General features: G+C 45.2%; 1 protein-coding gene across 1 annotated transcript; it reads right to left on the reverse strand.

Moving 5' to 3' along the window:
* Positions 1-8,245: 8,245 nt before the first annotated feature.
* Positions 8,246-23,531, reverse strand: SIX6 (SIX homeobox 6). Its single transcript, XM_044436545.1, has 2 exons — positions 22,960-23,531; positions 8,246-8,423 (listed from the first exon to the last, which is right to left on the reverse strand). The coding sequence occupies exons 1-2, from the start codon at positions 23,529-23,531 to the stop codon at positions 8,246-8,248; spliced, it is 750 nt and encodes a 249-aa protein (XP_044292480.1).
* Between the last annotated feature and the right edge of the window lie 217 nt (positions 23,532-23,748).

Below are 23,748 nucleotides of genomic sequence, written 5' to 3' on the forward strand. Positions count from 1 at the left end.
ACAGGTGCAAACAAGGCAGACCGTGCTGGAGGAGACAGCAATGCTAGGGAAAGTTGAGGATGGATGAGGAGGAGACGGATCCCTTCCACAGGGGAAGCCACAGTCTTCAGTTTGCAAGAGCTGAGCAGGGCTGGCAAGGATGCAGCGTTTTGGAGGCCGTGCTTTCTGTGGTCGTCTTAAGTCAAAGATGAGGCATTTACACTGGAATTGGCTCGCTTTTCTTGACTTGGAGAATCAAAATAGTCTTCATTGCTATTTTTTGCATTATATTCCACCTGAGTGCACACCTGTATTTCGTCCTTATACAATCCCACCCCCACCCATCTACCACATTGCATCCTGGTCTCTTTCCAAATCAGCCTGGGGGTGGACCAGTATATCAGGGGGAGGGGGCAGAAGGTAACATCTCCACATGTCTCAGACTTCAACTCCTATAAGCCATTGCTAGCATCATCAGGAATGCTGGGAGTACATCCTGGTTCCCAGCTGCCATTTTATCATCATGGCAAGCTTGCAAGTTGGCTAGGCTGCGACTGGCCCAAAGTAACCTGATGAGCCAGACTGGGACTTGAGCACAAGATTCCTTGGTCCAGGTCCAAGCTCAAGCTTCCCTTTGAAACATCGGCCTCGTTTCCAATGCCAAGAGGCGCAAACTGCCACACCCAGGGAAAACTGCGCTCTCTAGTCACATGGTGCCCCATCCGAAGAGCTTGGCCTGCCCCTTGTTCAAATCTCCGATGCCGACCTGCCTTTCCTTTGGTTCGGGTGCCTCTGCTTAATCGCTTGCAGGATCACGGTCATTGTGTGTGTGTGTGTTTAACCCAAGTTCATGTCCCCTCGTGTTCGTCGGGTGGTCCCCAGCGTGCTGTTGTCCGCTTTAGCCCTGCCCAGTGGGAGATAGAGAGGGTAAGAGGCTGTTGAAGGGGTAGGCAGGCTGCTGGGTTTCTGTCCACAGCTGCACCAGGACAAGACTGATCGCCCCCTTGTTCCTGGCTCCTTGCAAAATCAATCCGCTGACAGCTAGCTCACCCGCCCCCCCCTCCCCAAATGTATCGGCTATTCAGTCCCAGCAGAGCCCTCACAGCCCGCTTTTGTCCCAGGGAAGGCTGCAAACCCTCTCATTAGTGCTTATTACTGTGAGCAGTCTGACAGCCTCACAAGACTCTCCCATTCAGGCCTGCCCTCCTGCTCAAAAGAAACGGAAGTATTCAACAGGCTGAATAGAGGGGAAAAGCCGTTTCCCTTCTCCTCCCTCCACATTCAGGTTACTTTTGATACAATATTTTCCTCTTTGTTCTGCTAAAGAGAAACAGGTCAAGCCAGACTTCTAACCAGCCTTTCTTTGGTGCTTTGTTGAATGTAAATAACCAGCTTCGTGTGCTTCCTTTCCATCCATCAGATCTCTGCATATTTTAATGTACAATTTGATTTGTGCGTTTGTTCTCTTTAGATTGACGGAATGATTCATGGAATGTTTTCATGCTAGCTTAGAGGTTGCACATTTATTATATTGTTCTGTGTCATATCAAATTTGTTCATTCCACTCTCCAAACATAAACACACTGGGCCCAGTCCAGTGGGGAGGGAAGTAGCGGGTGCAGGGACTAGGCACATGGGCAGGGGAACAATTTACACAGTGGCTGAGTGCCAAGCGCTGCCAGGCCTGTGCTACCAGCTGGGAACTGATGCTCCTGTAGTCAATTGCAGCAGCCCATCAGCCAGTCAATTTCTGCAGTCTGTCAATCTGTTCTCCTTTGTGGCGGAGACAGAAGGCTTGGGAGAGGCAGACCACTGGCCCAAAACATTTTTTCTCTGCAGTGGAGCAGCAAATGATGCTCACCCGCCCTCCTACACCACAGTGCCCAAAACAGGTAACCCATGAGGCGGAAAAGCTCTCTTCAGCCCTTCCAGAAAAAGAATGCAATCATAACAAACGAAACACTTCGCAATTAGCTGTCCTTTTAGGACTCCCACATTCTCCTGCTTGAAGCAGAGACTTCATGCTGCTTAAAGGTGGGACCAGCCAGGGGACGTTGGTAGGGTTGGGCCAAAGGCCCAAGGCCCATCCCATGGCTGTTGAAACCTCCCCGTCATCATCACCCCACAGAGTCAAATAGGACTAAAGGAGAGAGAAATCTCTGTTTTCTTCTTTCAGAGGTGGAGTCAGAGGATGGCTCACAAGGATCCTTCAACTGGCATCTCAAATATCTAGGAAACTGTCTCCCATCCCCCGTCCCCTTGTCCATGGGCATTGGCGAAATAAATGGACAGGAAACCTCACGATCTTTCTTCCATCTGATCTCCCGGGATTCGTTGCTTTTGGCCCGCAGGTGCTTCTGCTCCTGCTGCCCTCTCCCTGGAATCCCTGTCTAAGCATTTGTTCCCCCCACAATCAAATCCCTTGCTATACATCCCTTTTTATAAATAGGGGTGCCCTTAGAAGATAGTGTCCTCTCCAGACATACATGCAGAGTTTTTGGAACAGATGCAAATTAGTGTATACAAATGTGTGCTTTATTTTCCCTGTGGGCCAAAGCTGCGGATCCTTTTGGTACAGACAGCCCCAGCCCTGCTTTCTTGAGTTAGCGCTAAGTAAAGAATCGCTTATAGCTAACTCATCACCCAAGTGGGAATCCTTATGTGGGCACAAGAACATCATCCATGAGCCAGCAGGAGAGATCAGCAAGGTTTGAAGAACTGCAAGGTTTGCAGAAGTACCAAACATCAGGATGCATTTATGGAGGAGAAACGAAAACAACCCAGTGAGAGCTCAGTGTGCCTGGGAGACAGGGAATCCTGCCTAACCATTGGAAGATTGGGGACAAAAATGTGAGGGGCAGGGAGATGGAACAGAGTATTCTGGATGGGATTCAAGAGCAGAACACAACGCTGCAATATTTTATTCCTGGTCCCTCTAGGGCCCCCCCAGAGACTTGCTGAAATTCTTCTAGTGTCACTAGCATGGTGTGAAGATAATTGTCCTCTTGCTTCTCAACCCACCCTTACCCCAGTTTGCACCTTCTCCATCTGGTGCATCTTAGGGTTCAAGTCCAAAACTACCTAGAGCCTGAAATTTTCCCATTTCTGCATCACACATTTTACAGGTTTATCCTGGTGCATCAAAATCCAGTGCATCAAAGATCTTATGGCAAACCTGATGCGGGACTACAAAAGAATTACTAAATAAAGAACTGCAGTAAACTCTTGGCAGGACCTTGAAAGAAAACTAAACTAGAAAGAGATGGTTCCTGAATAAAAATGCTGTGTACTGAAATCTTTGACATGTTTACTCATGCATGTCCCATTGTATTCAACAGATTTACTCTCAGGAAAATGTGGATTATGGTTAAAGCCCCATTAAGATCTGTCTATTGACAAGATTTAAAGGTGCAAGCCCAAACAAGTTTAGACAAGGAAAACACTCACTCCTCCCAGCATGCCCTAATATATGAAAAATATTTTAGTTATTTAAAACGTTTATACCCTACCTACACATAGAAGTCTCAGGATGAAGATTTGTATTCATTGTTCAGGATCCAGCCAGTTTGGAACCATACTGAGAGGAAACCTAATGAAATTAATAGAACTTCCATTGATCATTCGGTCCGATTGATTTCACTAGATCTACTCTAGGTGTAAATCTAGGTCTGATCCAGAGTTAGAATATTTATGCTGCAGTCCTAAAGACACAAGCTTTGCAGCCTTTTTTGTTTTACGCAATAATTCATTGACTTTTTATGCTGGGTTTTATGAAACTAGTGTTTTAAGCACTGCTATTTTTAGGTGTGTAGTTTCAGTGGTTTTAAACTGTGTTTAAATAACAATATGGTCAAATAATCTGCTATTGTTTTCTAAGTTCAGTGAGCTCCTTTGTTAGAGCATAAATGTGTTATAGTGTTAACAGAACTATTTGATGCATGTTTACTCCAGAGTAAGTCCCACTGAATTCAATGCTGCTTCCTCCCAAACAGGTAAGTATCGGATTCCAGCTTAAAGGGTGCAAAACTGTGGATCTGACGCGTAGGGATGATTATGCCAAAAAGTAAAGAAGCAATTCAAGAGGACCTGCTACCAGTTTTGTTTGACAAAGAGAGAGAAGATGGTTTCTTTCTCATTGTCTGAATGATCTAGCAGTCTTTTACAGGTAGTAAACTCTACATCCTCCTAAGCACACTTACCTGGAAAATATGTATTTATTGCATTTCTATCTCACCTCTTTCCCTCCTTGCCAAGAACCCAAGGAGGTTAAAGATGCACAGAATGGAGCTGTAAGAGACTTTAAGGCCTCAGAGCTTGGGATTAAGGCCCATTTAACAAGGCAGAAAACCTGCCCAGAGAACCTAGGCTGCCTAAGCCCAGAAATGTTTTCCTGCACCTCGATCCTCACGGACTGATACAACTTCTCGTTAGCAGACTTCCTTCCTTCGCTCTGCTCATAATAGACGCCGCTCTTGCTCGCTGTCTGATCTTTTATTTAATGGCCCTGCATTACTCCTTAACGCTATTAAAATTACATTAATCGCGGAGGGACCCAGGAAGTCTTCGCCTCCGCTTAACTGGGGCGTGCGCCTGCCGTCCGTTTGGGTCCCTTTCCAGCTCCGCCGGAGCCGCACCTTGGCCTCGGGACTTGGGAAGAATCGGGTGGGGATTTTAAGACAAACCAGACGCAAGAGGAGATTCACGCCCTCGCCGCCTCCTTGAAATGCAAGCTGGGTGTCAGGATCAGGGAGAGAAAGCGCTGAGCGGGGTTTACCCGCAAGCAAGGGCCGAAATGCCTAAGGCAGCGTCGTAGGACTGGGACTGGAGGCACAGAAATTTAGAGAGAGAAATAGCCCCTGCAGCACCCGGCACACCCCAAAACTTGAGCGCAGGATTGCGCCCTGAAGGTTCGCTCTTTGCAGGTTTCCTCGCCTTTAATTTCTTAACAAGCCCTTGTGGGAACGGGGAGCGCTCTGGAGCGCTCTTCGCTGTCTTTAGGATCTCCCAGCGCTGCTGGAGAAGGTGACGGCGCAATGCGCTACTCGGGAGTAAGGATGAAACAAAACTAACTGCCCGGACATAGGAGCGTTGTCCTCTTTTCTTCTCGCTCTTCTTCTAGGCGCTAGAGCGAATCCGGATCGTAGAAGCGCCTTCTCCCCCATCGCTGGGTCCCGATCCGGATTGGGGCCCCTGTGCCTTCCCTAGAGGAAATAGGCAGAGTAGAGGAAGGCGATTTAGCCGCCAGGTACACGTCTAAAGCAATGTCTGCTTTGCCCTGTGCCGCACCGAGTTCCGTGGCGCTTACTCCCAGGTAAAGGGGCGCAGAACAGGGCCACCGCCGACGTGAGGCCCACCCACCCGCCTGCCCAGCCCGCAGCCCCCTCGGACCGCCTCTCCAACGGGCTCCGGCCTTTCCTTCCCTCCCTCCCTCCCTCCCTGTTTTCTCCGACTAAAAAGGAGCCAAGCAATCAGCTTATTCTGGAAGGCGAGTCTCTGAGGACAGAAAAACGAGGCCGAAAAAGCACAGCTCAAGCGATTTAAAGATCAGCGTTCAAATTGTATAATATTGTGAAATCCGTTTTGCCCGGGGCGGGGGGAGCGCGCGCCAAAGCAGCTTAGGCAGCTCTGCCGACGAAGATGGCATTTGCTTTCTTCAGCCCGGGAGTTAAGGGATGGGAGTAAAATCCAGCCCGGCTGAAAGCCGCCCGAAAGCCCCCCGCCCCGCCCCCGCCCGGAGCCCAGCCCAGAAGTCCCTGATGGGGGGCCAGGGCCAGGGCGCGCTTCGGCTGGACGGAGTTCTGGATCGGGGCCCACTCGAGCAGTTCCTGGTGAAATGCGTGGGGGGGCTACGCCGCCCCCCCCGCCCCCCGCGGCGGGTCGTGGTGCAGCCCTGGGCCGGCTCGGTCGCTCAGGCTGCTCTGGGGACCGTCGACGGCAGCTCCAGCTCGGGATGAGCGGAAGGGTTTATAAATATAGTGATTAAATCCCTCTGAAGTCCCCCTTGCAGGGCTGGTCTGTCTCCTTGGAAGGAGAGGCAACGCGCGGCTGCGGCCGGGCTCTTTCTCCCGGCACAAGCCGAACCTTTGCACGTCGACACGGAAATCAGACCCGCATCGATTCAAAGGGGGCTCTCTTTCGAGTTTTAGTTTTCTCCCAAGGCTGCCTGGGAAACGCCGAGAGCTTAGTCAAATCCTAAACGTGTAGAATCGCGCACTCGTTTATGGAGTAGTATCTTAATCGATGATGGTTTTCGCCATTTTAAATTTGTAGGTTTTAATTCTTGCAATAAGCAGCCTCGAGTCTCTTTTGAGAAAGGTGCCTAAGGTATTTAGACACCTCTTCCCCCCAAAGGTCACACTGTAATCATATACAGGATTGCTGCCTCCACTCCAATCTTATGGAGAATTGGCCAGTCAAAAGCTACTGATAAGGGTACCAGACTCTGCAGGGGACAAGTCTGCCATAAGCAGAGAAAAGCTGCGAAACGATATATGGAATGCATCCCATATTTACCAACTACATTTTAGTTCACCACATCTCTTATTAGAGTTATGCATAAAAAGCCAAATTCTATGTTTGTTTTCATAGGTTGGCCAATTTATCCTCTTATCAATTATAACTTATCCTTGGGGGATTTATTATTTGAAAGCAAGCCTGCTGAAAATCTAGGTTGTTTTCCATATTGAAAGGATATGGCTTATATTTTACCTTATTCAGCTGGATTATGCTTGGGACTGTTTTTAATGGCTGCAATATTCCCATTCCCACAAGAGCACATATAATGCTCTGTCAGAAGTGCCCAACTTGTGGCAGTCCAGATCTTTTGGTCAACAACTCCCATCAGCCTAGGCAGAACAGATAATGATGAGGATTGTTGGCCAAAACAGCTTGGAGGGGCTCAAATTCCCACCTGTGACTTGAAATCAACAGTCAGAAAATGGAAAGATACTACCGTTACCACTTAGGTCTAACAGCGATTTTCTGCAAAAAATCAATACTGCAGTCCAAGGCTGCCCATGGTTATTACTTCTGTTTATTCAGGAGTAGTATGTCTTGAGTTAAGTGGGTCTTATTCCAAAGCAAGCATGAATGCAATTCCCTATTCCAATGCACCAGGATTTTCCTTTGGTTTCCTACTTCAATCTGCATCTTTCTCTCTTTCCTTATCTTAGTTTGCCTTGCAAGGTTGTTTTATTCCAACAGGTAAACCCTCTGCAATATTTTTTCACACAATTTATCAGGTGTGTTCAATACAAGCAGCACTGCTGAAATGAATGAGAGTTAAGCAAGAGTGTGACTCAGTTTGATGGTTGCTTTCTGAAGTTTTTTCTTCACTCATCCTGTTTTCCCTCTGTGGTCTAGTCTTACACGCCAGATCTCATAGAAGAAAAGATGTGTGGGGGAAACGCCTCCATCTCTTCCTAATGATAAGTATATGTATGTCAAGGAGGAGAAAAAGAGAATTAGTTTCACTCACCCAATATTTTATTACACTGGAATGGTTTGCTTCTTGTTTAGTCTCTGCTGGGTTGTGGCTGCCCCCCTCCCCACACAATATCCAGTCCTGCACATGCTCCACAGGAAAACAAAGCATGAGAATCACCTCTCCACATTGGCATCAAGCCCCAAATAATTATAATTATAATAATATTAATAATAATAGTAATTACGATGATCAAATAAAACAATCTACCACCAGAGCAATTATTTAAATAAGTCAATAAACATTATATAGAATATTTATATTTATATATATATATATAAAAACTTTTAAAAGTAAAAGCGAACTATAAAGAAACAAAACCCAAACCCAGTATCTTTCCAACTGGAAATTTCAAGGAGGGGTGGGAGGATTTATGGCCAGTGTCTGAGTTGTTTCCCTTGCTCTCTGTGCTAGTTTTGTGTGTGATTTTTGAGGCCTTTTTCCAGCAGATCCTGGTTGAAGAATTAAAAGCGACAAAGATACGACTGGGAGCAGCAGCAGCAGCATCAGCAGCATCCTGTCCACAATGGGGAGCCGTTCAGCGGCACTGCTCTGCTGGCCAGCCAGTTCGCAGGCCTGGCAGGATGGTGGACCGGGCAAGGCAAAGCCGCGCAGGTAGCCAGGAGGGCAGGCACTGGCTGAACTGGGCACGTGTCCAGCGAAGCTCCGGGTTTCTGCCGGCCTTTGACTGTCTCGTCCGCCCGCCCCGCCTGCCCGTCCTCTGGCCGGTGCTGTAGTCCAGGCTGGCTCCACGGCGGTGGGGCCGGTGCCTCTTCCTCCTCCTCACAGGTCGCATTCACTGTCGCTGGAGGTGATGGAGATGGCCGAGGAGGCGGCGGCTTTGCTGGACAGGCTGGCCGCGGGGCTGGAGGCGGCACCCAGCAGCGGCTCCCCTGCGCTCTCTTCCTCAGAAGGCAGCGACCGGCCTCCGCCCTGAGAAGACAACACCTGCTGCTGGAGCCTGCAAGGGGAAGGAAACAGGAGATGCGGCATCGTTCTGGGTGAAGCCATTGCCAAGGGCTGCCCCTCCCTCAGGGGCAGCTTCCTATCCACGGTGGGATAGGAAGGCAGGGAGCAAACAGCTGGGTGCTGCCCACTCCAACCAGCACTGTATGCGTAAGTTTGCCTGAGTTTAAGATGCAAAATCACATAAGCCTATTTCTTGTTGGCAAACTGTTCCCCTGCCCCTTTCTCTTTTCTTCCTCTGAGTTGTCAAGAATGTAGAAACAACTGTCACCCAAGGAAGGATGAGAAGGGATAAGAGAAATGTGAATTGTGTGCCTCACTGCTGAGGCTTAGCTACCCTGCTTTGAGAAAGGCAAACTCTGTCTTTGACACAATTAGGAAGAGAACAGAAAATAAAATGGCCAATATAAGCTGCTTTTATATATTCTTATATAAATCTATGGTGCAGCCCTTCTTAGAATTCCGTGGGCAGTTCTGGTCATTGCACCTAAAATGATGTTGTAGAATTGGGAAATGTACGGAAAAACGGAACTGAAATGTGGTGCAGCAGCTTGCCTGGGGGGAAGCCTTGCAACAGCTGGTTGAGGTTCGGAACAAAGCAAGGTAAGAGGAGACACGACGGAGGTGCTCAGAATTAGGAATGATGCGAAGAAGGTGAATAGGGATTTCTCCCTCTCCCCAAATACTAGAACCTGGGGTCACCTCATGAAACTGATGGGTGGGAAGTTTGGGGAGGGCTTCTTCACGCAGTGCATACCTAAACTGTGGAATTCACTTCCATGTGCTGTATGATGGCTGCCCATTGGAATGGCTTTAAAAGCGGATGGAACAAATTCATGAAGGAGGACGATCAATGGCTACCAGTCCTGATGACCGTATGGCATGACAGAGGCAGGAGAATATGAGCAGGAGGGTGCTGTGGATTTGTGGGTTTCCTGTGGGCATCAGTTTGGCTGAATGCTGGACTAATGAGCCCTCGACCTGATCCTGCACAGCTCTTCTTATGCTCTCCTGCACAGACGTTTATACTTACTTTTAGGTTTTGGCTGCTCTTAATCGAGTCAACCCTTTTCCCATATACCTATATGAATCATTAATTCATTGCTAAGTAGCTGTGTCCTGCGCATTCCCAAATGGATCACAACCCATGACAACAGCCATACAAATGAACCATAAATAAAACAGCCATAAAGAACAATGCCACAACTAAACATAGCACCTGACTTCCCTACTTACTCTGATCCCCAGAAATAACTCTCCATGCCTTCACCTTTAAACTGCCTCTGTCTTCTAATTTAGTCCACCCTGGCTGTTAATCACCATGTCCTATTATTCTGCCTTGCCCTTCCTCCTTGGGGAAAGGTCATAGTTCAAAGGTAGGGACATGTTTCTTGCCCACACAAGATCCCGGCTTCTGCCTGTACAATGCTAGTGTTTTTAAGAGGAATAGCTGTATGAGTCTGTTGCAGCAAAGAACAAAAGAGTTTGGGAGTCTCTCTCTCTCTCTCTGGCATAAGCTTTTGTGGACGCAGCGGATGCAAGGAAGTGCTACTCCCCCCACATGTGCCAACTCGGGGGGAACCACTCAAGCAGCGGATAAAATGGATGGTGTCCATGCATGCTTCGTGCCCGTCATTTATTAATCTTTCAGCCGCTACACAAGCAAGGCTCTTTGTGTCATTACTAGCTAGATCTTGGGAAGCAGGTCTGGTAAAGACTTCTAAGTGAGCCACTGCCAGCCCAAGTGTGCTCTGCTGGGCTGGAGGTGAAAGACTGGGGGTGGATTTGTTTGATTTACTGCAACGGGATAAGATGGAGGTGCTTTGCACTGATTTCCACATTAACCGAGTCACCCACCATGCAGGCTACACTCTCCCATCTCACTCCCAGGTACCTGCCATCCTGATCACAGAGCTGGGAATCACTTAGTGAAGGATGCTCAACAGACCCCCTGTTGATATGGGGGGGGGCTTCATTTCATATGGGGAGAGGGGGTCTCTTCTAAGGCCCAAGCCAATGAGGCGGACTCTGAAAGACGCTGCTTTCAGGTGCAATGGTATGCACACTTATACAAAATCCCACAGCTTTCAACATGCTGCACTCATGCTGGAGTTATAGAACTACTTTTCTGTCTCAACAGGCAGAAAAGGATTTCATCCTTCCCAAGCCAAGGCAAACTTCACCTTGTCTCATGCTTAAGCCCTCCAGATGCTTTGTAACACCCCCCCCCCACCACCGCTTCAGCTCCAGTCATGCTGTCTGTGGCTGAGGGGTGGTGTAGCCCAAAACTGGAGGGCAGAAGGTTGGGGAAGGCTGCGCTAACTTAAAACAGTCAACCTTGGCCTGCATAGCCAGAGCCATCCTATTCAGAGGTTCCTCTCTGGCAGGGATCTTTTCCCTACCCTAACGCAGATCAGCCTTTCTTGGGCCGTCTCCCACTGCTCACCTGCACTGATCCTCACCAGGTTATACTTCCAGCCTCACCCGATATCCCAAGCAGTCTCCTCTCCGCAATGCTTCTGCCACTAGCGGGTTCTCATCTTCTCTGCCCCCTCACTAGAACTGCAACTAACTTTTCCACTTCAGAGCATACCCGCTCCCATTTTATCCATTATATTTATAGTCCACCTTTTCTCTCTTGCAAGGAACACAGGGGTGGCTTACACAGCTGCCCTGTTCTCCATTTATTTCCACAACCACCCTGTGAAGTAGGTGAGGCTAAGAGTTCAGTGACAGGTCCAAAGTCACCCAATGAGCTTCATGGCTGATTCAGGACTAGAACATGGATCACCTGAGTTCTGGCCCAACTCTGTCTACCACCCCATGCTGCCTATAGTCAGCTTCCCTTAGACTGATTAGGACAGATACTGAGGGAAAGATCTCAGATGTGACTCAGTTTCCTTCCAGGATAAGTCTTGACCAGAAAGCAGAAGTCAGCTTCAAACTTAGCCATGCTTAGAGTAGACCTGCTGAAATCAGTGCGACTTAAATCTTGACGCACTTCAGTCCCATTGATTTCAATGAGTCTGCTTGAGATATGCCTGCATCTATATCTAATCAAGAATGTGTACCTGGAATTACATTTTATGGTGAGTAGATTTATTAATTAACCCAACAGCTGGATCTCCTTGAGTGGTGGTTGTGTACTCCTGAATGCCAGGTGCCAGGGGCAAATGAAGGGGCAGAGGCTCTCGTGGGACTCATAGTGGTGAAAATCAAGCCACATGGAACACTAAGTCACATGGAATGCAGAAAGCTACTTTATCAGTTTGACTATTTATTTGGCCATCTGGCCTAATATCTGTGCAGTCCCCCACATGGAACAATCCCTTCCTGAGATCAGGTGGTCACCAAGCTTGAAGGATCCTCACTGAAAACCTGAGATGCAGTGGTGTGCCAGGTATTTTCCTGACCACCAGCATTCTCAGCCGCCCTTGATTATTTTAACAAGATTTTGTTATTTTGTTTCTGTTTGGTTTTGTTGTATTTTATCAAGTTTTTTTTTATCTTGAAAACTGCTTCAGGATTTCTTAAAAATGAAAAGCAGTACAGAAATACACTTTTGGACAGAAAAGGGCCTATAATTACTTGGAATAAGTCCCACCAAACAAGTGGAATTATATGGATTTTGCACACAGGAAAGGTGAATTCCAATACCTGATTAGAAGTGCAATGCTGCACACATGTACTCAGAAGTAAGTCTGACTGTATATGGTCAAGTTTACTTCTTAGTAAGGGTTCCACCCTCTGTAGCTGCCCAAGTTATGCGCATCCAGCTGAGTGGAAGAGTGTCCCACAGTTGGTCTTTGGCCTTTGGCACTGCAGCTGACGATGCGGGCGGCAAGGGTGGAGGGCAGCACCCCCAAAGGTAGAAAATTATTATCCGGAAGATTTGGAAGGGGCCTGTAAGGCCATTGAGTCCAGCCCTGTGCTCCCCTTCTACACGTGGTCACCCATCCAGGTGCAGGCCATGCCTTTCCTACTTAGCAAAGGTGACTTGACATGTTAGCTTGATGTATAGGTAGGTGGAGTTACCCCTGGTAACTGTTCTGACTTTTCCTATAGCTGTCAGACAGCATCTACAAACCATAGGCTTGTGCCTTAAATGTGTTTTACTTCTGCAATCTTAAGGGTACAATCCTATGAAAAAAGATTTAGCACACCCAACAGTGTTGTAAGTCTTTTTTAGGCCTAAACTTATATAGAATTGTGCCTTTAGGTTATTACCGTAATTTGCCGAAATAATGAACTGGGATTTGCAAAGCCACAAAAAGAAAGAGCACTCAGTCTAGCCAGGCAACTAGCAATATGAGAACCTGGGGTTAGTGATGGACAAGTTTATCAATGTTAGTTTCTATTTTTTCCAGCCTTAAGTTTGGTTTATTTTGAACTCAGAGTTTTTCTTATCTAAAATTAATATTGAAATTTCATTTTTTAAAAAGTGTGTATGAAAATGTATACACATTTTTGTACTTTTCTCCTAATGCAAGCATTTTATATGCAATTTTACCTAATATGTTTGCCAGCCATTTTCTTCACGCAACACATCTTTTCGCATTATTTTAAATAATCAATGCATTTCTCTGTGTACTCATATACCTATTTTGTAGGTATATTTGATTGGAGAACGCCACTGCAAAATTCAGAGAGATGTGAATTTTGACAGATATTGAGTTCATATATTAGTACAAAGCTATGAAATTAGGTAAGTTCAAATTAAAAGGAAAAACATATGACTTTCACTCTGATAGGTACTTTGAGTGCCTAGACGCGAGGTTGTGGCATCCAAGAGTGGGGAATTTGAAGCTCATTCATGCTGGTTTTAAATAACTAAGAAAAACTCTGCAGGATCAGGGCAAAGCTCCGATACTTTAGCTCACTACTTCCCACAATTGTCAATCAGATGATTCCAGTAAAAATGTAAGCATGGCATACAGCGACTGGCACTGTTCCCCATTATTGCTCCTAAGCGTTTAGTGTTCAGAGGGACATTCATTTTCCAGGTACCCCTCCTAGTTTGGAGAGTCAGTGTGGCACAGTGTGGTCGGAATCCCATAGGGAAGCGTAGGTTCAAATCCCACTTAAGCTCACTGGACCATGAAGCTCACTGGAAACGTCACATCAGTCACAGACTCTCAGTCTAATCTACCTCACAAGGTTGTTGTTTGACTGGGAATGAGAAGATAATGTATACTACCTTGGGCTCCTTGCAGAAAAGGAAGGGATATAAAGATAATAAATAAAAAGGAAACCCACTGATAAATTAAGCCTGTGTCAATCTGTCTAATTCCTTTTAAAGCCATCTAACTTGGAGTTCCTTATGCATATCATGTATTGTGGCAATTAACTCCATAAACTAATTATGCACTAAATGAAGCAGTACTCACTATGGTTTGTCCAGAGAGTTGTTTGGCCTTGAGAACCAGACAGGCACATGTGCTTACATTATGTTTCTTCATTTTTTCCCTTTGGTAATTTAACCACATCGTGGTCTCCTGCCACTCTGCTCTCTACGAAGAGCGACAGCAAAGAATGCAATGGCCATGTAGGATCAGACCTTTCTAGTCTAGCATTCAGTTGGCACAGTGGTCAACCAGCTGCCCACAGGAAATCCACCAGCCGGTCACATACAGAAGGACACCCCTGCCCATGCTCCCCAGCAACACAGGCATGCTTCCATACTGGTTCTAACATGATAGCCAGTTCATGAACTTGCCCAATCCCCTTTTAATGTCCAGATTAGTAGCCACCCCTGCATCCTGAGAAAGTGAATCCCACAGTTTAACGAGTGCGATGTGATGCGATATTTCCTTTTATTTTTCATGGATGACCCCACCAGATTCTAGTAGTAAGAGAACAGGAGAAAGATGCCATCCTATCCACTTTCTCCACACCCTGCATAAATTCGTATATCATGTTTCCCTTGCTCACTTTTTCCTATGCTATGCTAAACAGTCTCAGACACTGTAACCTTTCCTCATAGGGCAGCTGCTCTCTGATCTGTAAAATGGGAGTATGATCTTGGCAGTTTTAGTTCCAATTCCTTTCTTAATTATGCCTAAGAGGAAATTCGTGTTTTCACAGCCACTGCATACTGACTTGACATTTTTATCAAGCTGACCTTCATGACCCAAAATCTCTTTCTTTCTTGGCCAGTCACTGCCAGTTCTGATCCACCAGTTTATGGTTCTTCAAGCATTGGGGTTTCTTGCCCCAATGGGCCTCATGTTCCACTTCCTTTGAGAAACATGTGCCACTTTGATGCCCATTCTCTCTGTTGGAGATCCTTTCAAAGAGCCTTACAGTCCCTTCTTGTTTTAACCACCCAAACAATTTGGTGCCATCAGCAAATTCGGCCAGTTCACTGTTCATCCAAATTCCACATCATTTATGAATAGGGTAAGAAGCATTAGTCCTAATACAGTTTCCCCTGGGACTCCACTTTTTACACCCCTCCACTTGGAGAATTTACTATTTATTTTTGCTCTCTGCTTTCAATTCTTTTTAAGCAGTTACTGATCCATAAGAGGATTCTCTGCTTTTGTTCCATGACTGCTAAGTTAGCTCAAGAGGGACTTTGTCGAAAGCCTTTTGGATGTCCAAGTAACAATGTCTAATGGATCACACCTCTCTAAATATTTATTGACACGTTCATAGAATTCTAAAAGGCTAGTGAGAAAATAGTTACTTTCGATGAAGGCATGCTGATTCTTTTTCAGCAGGACTTTTCCTTCCATATGTTTACTGTCTTTAATATGCTCTCTGTCAATTTACCTCAAACAGACATTAAGCTAAGCGACCTATAACTTCCTGAATTACATGTGGATCCCTTTGAAAAACGTTAGTGTTGCATTGCCATTCTCCAGTCCTCTAGTATACAGGCTGATCTTAGATGCATGTTACATATTTTTGTTAGAAGTTCAGCATTTCTTATACTAAAACTCTATGTGAGGCCAGTGACTTATTTGCTTTTGGTTTGTCATTAAGTTGCAAACTTTTCTTTTGTTACCACTATTTTTTCAATTTCTCAGATATCACTTCAAGCATATATATTGCTTGTATACCTTCTGCACCCAGGCAGACGAAAAGAATTCAGTTAGCTTCTCCACAATCTCCTCCTCCTTTAGTAAATCTTTAATTCCACTGGTATCCAACAATCTAACTGCCTCCCTAGCTGATTTTCTGTTTCTGATATATTTAAAGGAGTCTGTAGTGGTGGCCTTGATGCTGTCAGCAATATGTTCCTCAAAAAAAAATTTTTTTTAGTGTCTTTTATTGTGTCCTTTGTACATGCTCCTTTGTGTTTTCCTCATTCAGGAGGAAACTTTCATTTTCTGCAGGAAGTCTTCTTTTCCCTTAATATCCTTGACCTTGCTTGTAAACCACACTGTTGAACTCCTGGACTCAGTTCTACCTTTCCCGACCTGTGCATACAATCTAGCTGAGCTTCTAGTATTGTGGACCATCCTGACTCTCCTTTTCAACAGCCTTTATACAAGGTCTCTCAGTTTACAGATTTTTCCTCCTTTCAAGTCAAATATGATTCTGTTGGACTTCCTTGGCAATTTTCCACTTTAATGCATCATAAATGTGGTCACACTATGGTCCCTGTTTCCAGTTGGTTTCGCAACACTTATATCTTGTACTAGGTCTGAAGCAAGACCGCTTATGATAAAATCCAGGGACACCTCTACTCTGGTCAGTTCCAGGATGAAATGTTTTGGGGCACAATCATTTAGGGCATCAACAAATTTTACCTCTTTGTTGTGACCAGAACATAAATTTACCCCATCAATGTGGGGGTAAAAAGCAGACACTCTTTATTTTACAACACGTCCTCATTTGGAGGCCTCCTGGTTTCATTTTCCATCTCAAGAACACTTTGAATGTTCTAGTGTGTAGGACAATACTATGCTACTAGTGCTAAATTAATTTTTATTTAAGATTGTCACCCACAGAGCTTCCATGGAAAAGTCTGCACGTTTTAAGTTTTCGCACCTGTTTGGTGCAATGCCCTCTTGGTACAGGGGGACTCCTTTTCCAGTACACCCTTCCCAGCCCTTCCTATGGAGTTTATATCCAGAGATGGCCAAACCCCAGTGGTTCTCTCCATTTCACCAGGTTTCTGTAATATGTCTAGGTTCTCCTTTAAAACCAGCTTTCCCATTTGGCTCAGAAGTTCTATCATTTTCACAGAAACACCTGTCCATGGTTTCCCTCTTCAGATGTCCCTGGCACATGTATCTTCAGCTATGACGCCTAAGCCCCTTTGACTGGATATCATATTTTACCATATGTCCATGGCCTATTTCCTCATTTACTACATCTGGGCAATCGGAAACATTGTTATCTTCCTCTAGGGGTGATTCAACCTGAACTGGATGCTTCCCAGCTCTTGCCGGCTTTCCCATAAGGTTAAGCTTGAAAGCTGTTATGCCAGTTTTTTATATCAAACACCACCAGATTGGTTCCATTTTGGTCCAATTGGAGCCCATCCAGTCCCAAAATGTCTCCCAGTGTCTAACAAATCAGAACCCATCCTTCTTACAGCACTGTCTCGTCCACATATTGAGATTCCTTAACTTTACCTGTCTAGTCTGAGCATGGAAAAAGCAGCATTCCACAGAAAGCCACGTTGGTGACCCTGACTTTCAAACTTCCACTTTGCGATCTCATTGTAGCTTCCAGGACCTCTCAACTTCATTTCCCCACATCACTGGTACCAGCATGGACCACGAGCAGATTGGGTGGCATACAAATGTTTTAAATAAATAAATAAAATTAAAAATCTGCATTCTTCATATCATGTGGACAACCTACTCCGTGGTCGATAGCCCCATCACAAAAACAGCTACCTCTGTGCCTAAACAGATCAAAACTCCTGGACGGCAACCCCCCTGGAGGCATATACTCCGAGCAAGGGAATATTTACTCGTCTTCCCAGAAATGGCTCCCTTCTAAGGATAACATTCCTCTTCCTTGGAATGATGCCCTTCTTCCCTATTCTCCCTGACAGCAGAAGAGCTATTGCCCTGTGACTGGAACACCACTCTTAGGTCTCCGGTGTTCTGGTCCACTGTTCTTTCTGCCTCTCTTAACTTCTCCAGGTCAGCAGCCTTGGTGTAAAAGAAAAACTTTTTCATTGAAAGCAAGGAATGCAAGCACACACCCGTGACTTTTGCCCAGTTGGAAATCATATATGTGCGACTCAATGCAATATATTAGCACCCAAACGCTTGCTGGCTTTCTACCTTCATGTTTTATTGCTATTATTGGGTTTGTTTACCTGGAAAACAAAATCACACATGTCTATTACTGCCACACTTCCAAATCCAATCTCTCCACCCACCTATTTCCACCCTAAGCATCAGTTTTGACCAATGCCTACCCAAAGTTTTATGCTTCCTCTCAAGGCCACTTCTGCAGTTTAAAAGTACCCCAGAATTTTTCTGCAACAGGCAGGGAGTCAGTGGCAAAATGCACATGATAGTTCCGCTTCACGAAGGTAGAGTGAAACACACTGATACAGCTCAAGCGTTCAGGACTGAGAAGAGTGCGCATGATCCATAGGATCAACTGTTGTTCATGTTTCCCACTTTGCTCACTCAATATGTTTGCATGCATTCATACTATGCAATTTTTCCAGTTCACAAAGGCCAGTCCAATAATCTATACAATTTAAATTTCAACATTTGTGAATTTAAATACTAAATAGAATTTCAGATTCTACTTGTTATTGCTTTTGTTGCTGATGATGTGTTTGGTTGGACTAAATGCAGAATAATCTTTCCAGAAGGCATTTCTTACTCAGCATCATATATTAGTTCAGACACTACTTACTTTCCACTATTTTTTTTAGCAATATTATATTATACACTCTTTCTTCAGTGCTAAGCACATCTGTGATTAGATCCTGTATGATTTTGTAAGTAGATTTTGTTTGGTCTTGGATCTTCTACATCAGTTTTTTTTCCAGTGGTATGAATGTCCAACTAATAATTCAAGTTTGGTATCTTGCTCAAACTTAAGTGCAATTGAAATAATAGACTTTCCAAGAAAATATATTTAAGGATCCATTTCAGATTTGGAATTTGCAGCGGAGAGAAGGGCATGCAATTCAGCAAGGTCAAAATGGCCTGAGAGCGGAAGGCATTTAATGTGGAACCACCAAAATACACACACACACACTCACTCACAGTGTTTTAAGAACATTCATTGTAGTTACTTTGTTATTCTTCACAATAACAGCCACACAAAAGAAATGCCTCATATAAACGCAGCTTTTCTTTAAAAATCAAATGCCTTTAGTTTAGCACATGACATACTCAACTGCAAAACAACAGTCACTCTACATGTAGAGCCAACACGCAGTAACGGTTCAATACAGACATGCTTTTACAGAATACGCACACGAAGGGCAGTGCAGAGGAAGACATACGGAAGACACAGGGCTGGACTGAGAGTTAGTCATATTCAGAATGGACCAAATCAATGATAAACTGCCCAAGGAATCTTTGTAAACTGTTCAGAGAACTATTGGGAAACGGAGAAATGTAATACATGGATTTAAATTAAATCAGTGGGGGCTTATGTTTGTCATGACCAGCAATTGATTTAAATGGGTTTGCTTTTAGCCTGGATCCAACCCATGATCTTTCTAAATGGAATCCTTGATTATATTTAAAATTCAGCTGTGAATTTTCAAAATAATGTTTAAAATATTATAAGATTTTGGGGCTGAATTGTCTTCCACAAAATAGGTATTCAACCAAAATAAATCTGTGATATACTTGGAGTATTTGAAATATGTATTATCATTATCATCATCATCATCATGATTATTTCATCTCTTTATCTAGCCAGGCTCATGGTTATGGCTCACTGCTGCCCTCTGAACAAAGAGAGAAGAGCAGTTAATCTAGGCACAGAGGGTTAAGACTAGTCAAGATAAATGGTTCTTTGAAACTGCCAAAGCTAGGACAAAAAATAGTTGTGTGAGATCTGGCAATTTGGTGCTGAAATTACAGTTTCTCGTTCTGCAGATTGTACTATGTAATAAGAATTGATGTATAGTTGCTTCCAAGCATCTTTAGCTTTTGGGGAGACGAAGAGGTAGAGAGTGAGAGAGAGAAACAGGGAGAGAGTACAGACTATATAAATAGGACTACATAGTGTCTTCCTTGTATAGTCAGTTCTCTCTTTCTCTCATCTCATATTTGAGGGCACTATAGTCCCCATGTCCTATTTCAAAGCATTTATATTCCCAGCTTCAAACAATGTAATTGTAGCCACGTTAAAATGTGGAGGAAACAAAATTTCCGTGATTCTACCATGGATATGAACGACCCTTCCTCCAGCTGTACCACACACACACTTTTTCCTAGGGATTTTCTAAAAGAAATGCCCACAAAATCCACTGCCAGAACAATGAAGAGTATTTTCTGAACCATGATTTTAAGGCAGCCCATTGAGAAGGATCAATTTTAGTTTGGAGTATTTTAGAGTAGATATGGGACTAGTTTAAAACATTTGCAAGGAAAAGAATATTAGACTTATTACATGATTAAACACAAAGCATTGTGTGCCAAATGCACACACACGCTCTTTCTTTCTCTTCCCTTAACTGAATCCAGAAGCCAGTTACAATTGAAACCTTTTAATTTCAGTTTTGTTTCATTCAATCTTGTGGACCTAAACAGATTTAAGGAGATTTAAAGATGCCATTTACCTGCCTATAAAACAATTAGCTCAGTGACATATACTCTCAAGTAAATACATATGGGATTACAGCTGTTTATATGGTGTAAAACTCTCTTTGATCTTTGTGACAGATGAAGGATTCAAGAATTTATAGTTCACAGCTAGGTTAGGAAAACTGCCTGTTAAATTTCACTTTGCTTTTCTTTCTATCTCATTGCAAATTATTCCCATCTCAATCTGTCTTTCTCCCCCAATTTAAACCTCATTCTAAAGATGGATGCTGGAAGTACACATGTAACTCTAGCCAATGTCTGTTTACTCAGAAGTCAGTCTCACTGAATTCAAAGGGAATTCCATGGCAAGTGTTTAGCATAGAACTATTATTCTGATAAACAGCCAAATTTATATTTCAGTAGTAATCCTTCTGAAATCAGTGGGGCTACTGGTTCAAATTGAAGCACAGTGGCACAATGGAATTGTGAATTGGGCCATATTACTCACCTCCTGAAAAATATAGGTCATTCATGCTAATTAATATTTCTAAATTGACTCATACATCTTTTCCCATTGAAAGCTAGGTTTTCTTTTCTGACAAGCTCTTATTTTCCTTGTTTATCCCTTATTTCAGTGACCTACACACATATAGACAGAGCCCAGTGAACAAATGCCTAGTTTTGGTCTACATGCAAACCACAGTAACGGAGTGTCTTTTCTGAACATTGCATCTCTAAATTGCAGTAAGATGTCACGTTCATAAGAACCAGATAAGGCTAGGTGCAAAGGCAGACCAACTGAGTTTCAATTTCATGGGAATGACACATATTTTCAGTGCAACTGTAGTTGGCAGGTTCGATCTGGCTGCTTGTAATTATTTCAAAGAGGCTTTTTACTAGCATATATTTCAAGATATAATTATTCCGAATTCTATTAGAAGCCTGTCTTGTCTCAATTGAAGGGGGATGTTGCATAGTATCTATGCATTAGAATACAGCAGCATCAAGCAGACTCTGGATAGAAGGATAAAACGCAACTGGCCATGTATTTCTCAGGAAGGGGAATATATGCCCAAATGTTTTGCACACAAGGAAGCCCACCTTAAAGGAGCTTTCTTGTGATAGATTGCTTTTATACTGGAATCCGAGAATTCCTCCTGAACTCAGCATAAGCCACATAAAGAAAAAATCAAACCTAGATTGCAATCCTGTGTATATTCAACTTGGGAATAATTGCCTTGAATTCGCGGGAACCTGCTTCTAAGTGAACATGATTAAGATTGCCCTGGACACGCATTTAGGCTGTGCAGTGGGGGTGGGGGACATCATCCTGATTCACTATCCAGCTAAGCTGAAATGCTTCGTTTAAAAGGGCTGTTAACTGGGTTATGTATCAGATAGCATTTAACAGTATTAGAACCATCCATCTGTATAAATGGGTATCAGCAAGCATAGCATAATAGTATTAAATTATATCCCTTCATAGTGAAATAGATATTGTATTTAAATATATGCTTATTCAAAACCCATCAGCCTGTGCCTAAATTCCAATAGATATACACTCAGACAATACATTTCTACAGTAGTCTAACAGAGTAATCTCATGGGATAATGATGAAAAAAGATGATAACAAAGACTGCAATTGTAGATAAATTGTTGCAGAATGCACTGCAGTTTTACCATAGCAAAAACTGTGCAGTGATTCTGTTTTCTTTCCCCCTTTTTATGTATGCATGGATTTGGTTTTTCAGTTCTCCAACACTATCATCCCACCCTCCAAAAAAATGCTCCCGAAATTATTTCAATTGCAGCAGGTCACAGCTTAAAAAGCCATCTACTTGATATATCAGAACAGAGTCTGGCTTGCTGCAGAAATCCATCTTGCTTGTAAAATATTATATACAGATGTGCCACTTTGAACCTTAACAAACTTGCAACACACTTATTTAGAAGTAAAATCCCACTTTTGAGAATACCAGCATGCTCTGCTGATCCTTACTTAAAAAACAAACAAACGATTCCAATGTGATATGGATGGTCATTTCTCAGTGCTGGGCAGGGATGTACGGATGGGACTCACATTTTAAAACTTTTTTCCCATTTAAGGGGAAATTCAAACCACTAACATTAACAGTCTTTGAACACTTTTACACTGAATACAGACTGAAATTAATGGGGCAATACTCAAAAGTAAATGCTTATGGTGAAGCTTTAAAAAAGTTTAAAAAAGCAGATTACCACAAAATTGGAAATTCCCACAAATTTTCCTGGAAATTCAGGTGCACTGAACTTAAAAACATTCATCATTAAGCATGCCTTGATTAAAGTGCAATGAGTTGATTCTAGGGATCTGAAAATTAATTTTTGTCTTAGACTTTCCTTTTATACACAAATCTGTGTATATAAATCTGCCAATTCGCATCTGATAAAGTGAACTGTGTCCATGGATAAACTTCACGGTGCCAGAAAACTCTTGGTCGCTTTCTACATCTTGATTCCTACTAAAGCGAATCACCAAGCAAAATAGGCTGAAGGCACCGAACGAATATTCTGGCTGCTGGGGACGAGATAGCAATTCCTATCTTCGCCCCGCCAGTTTGGCGCTGGACCCTGGGGCAGGTGGCAAACGGTGTCACTGGGCTTCGAGGGCCAGAGGCGAGGGGGAAGGAACGGGCGCAGCGCGCGCGTCCCCTGCGCGGTCCTCGGCCGCGCAGCCCCCTCCCGCCCGCGCTTAGGATCGCGGCGCAGCTAAGCGGAGCGCGTCTTTCCCGCCGGGCGAAGCCGGGGGGCGAGGCTAGCGGGGCCCCGCGCGCCCCCGGCGCGGCCGAGCCACCCACCTGTTCTTGGCGGCGGCGGCCCTGTCCCGCTGCCGCCGGTTCTTGAACCAGTTGCCCACCTGCGTGGGGGTGAGCCCCGTGGCCTGGGCCAGCTCGCGCTTCTTGCTGGGGTTGGGGTAGGGGTCCTGCAGGTACCACTCGCGCAGCAGGTGCCGCGTGCGCTCCTTGAAGCAGTGCGTCTTCTGCTCGCCGTCCCAGATGGTGCGCGGCAGCGGGAACTTCTTGCGCACGCGGTACTTGTCCACGGGGCCCAGCGGCCGCCCGCGCAGCTTCTCGGCCTCCTGGTAGTGCGCCTCCAGCCAGAGCGCCTGCAGCTTGGCGTGCGACTCCTTGGGGAACTTGTGGCTCTCCAGGATGTGGTAGAGCTCGCGGTAGTTGCCGCCGTGGAAGGCCACCACGGCGCGCGCGCGCAGCACCGACTCGTTGCGGTTGAGCGCCTCGCACGCCGCCGGCGCCACCGGCAGCGACCACAGGAAGCGCCCCAGGCGCTCCACGTCGCCGCTCTCCTCCAGCGTCTCGCACACCCCGGCCACCTGCTGGGGGCTGAAGTTGAGCATGGGCAGCTGGAACATGGGGGCTGCGGCGCGCGGGCCGCGGCGGGCGCCGCTCCCCGGTCCTGCGCCGAGGCGCCTCGCCCGCTTCCGCCGGGCCGGGCTGGGCCGGGCCGGGCCGCGCGGCGCGCCTCCTTCCCCCCGGCAGCTGCGGAGCGGCGCGCTGCTCTTCCTGCTCCGCTCTGCGGAGCAAAGCGCCGCTATATTCGACTGACTGACTGACTGACTGTCTTTCTTT

This window comes from Varanus komodoensis, unplaced genomic scaffold (genome assembly GCF_004798865.1).
Source record: "Varanus komodoensis strain SLA01 unplaced genomic scaffold, ASM479886v1 scaffold3, whole genome shotgun sequence".
Taxonomy (NCBI): Eukaryota; Metazoa; Chordata; class Lepidosauria; order Squamata; family Varanidae; genus Varanus; species Varanus komodoensis.

Excerpts from the sequence above, each read along its gene's own strand:
- SIX6 (XM_044436545.1), bottom strand. The coding sequence starts at position 23,531 with ATGTTCCAGCTGCCCATGCTCAACTTCAGCCCCCAGCAGGTGGCCGGG. Across the intron at positions 8,424-22,959 it reads GCCGCCGCCGCCAAGAACAG|GCTCCAGCAGCAGGTGTTGT; the intron begins GTGGGTGGCTCG and ends TTCCCCTTGCAG.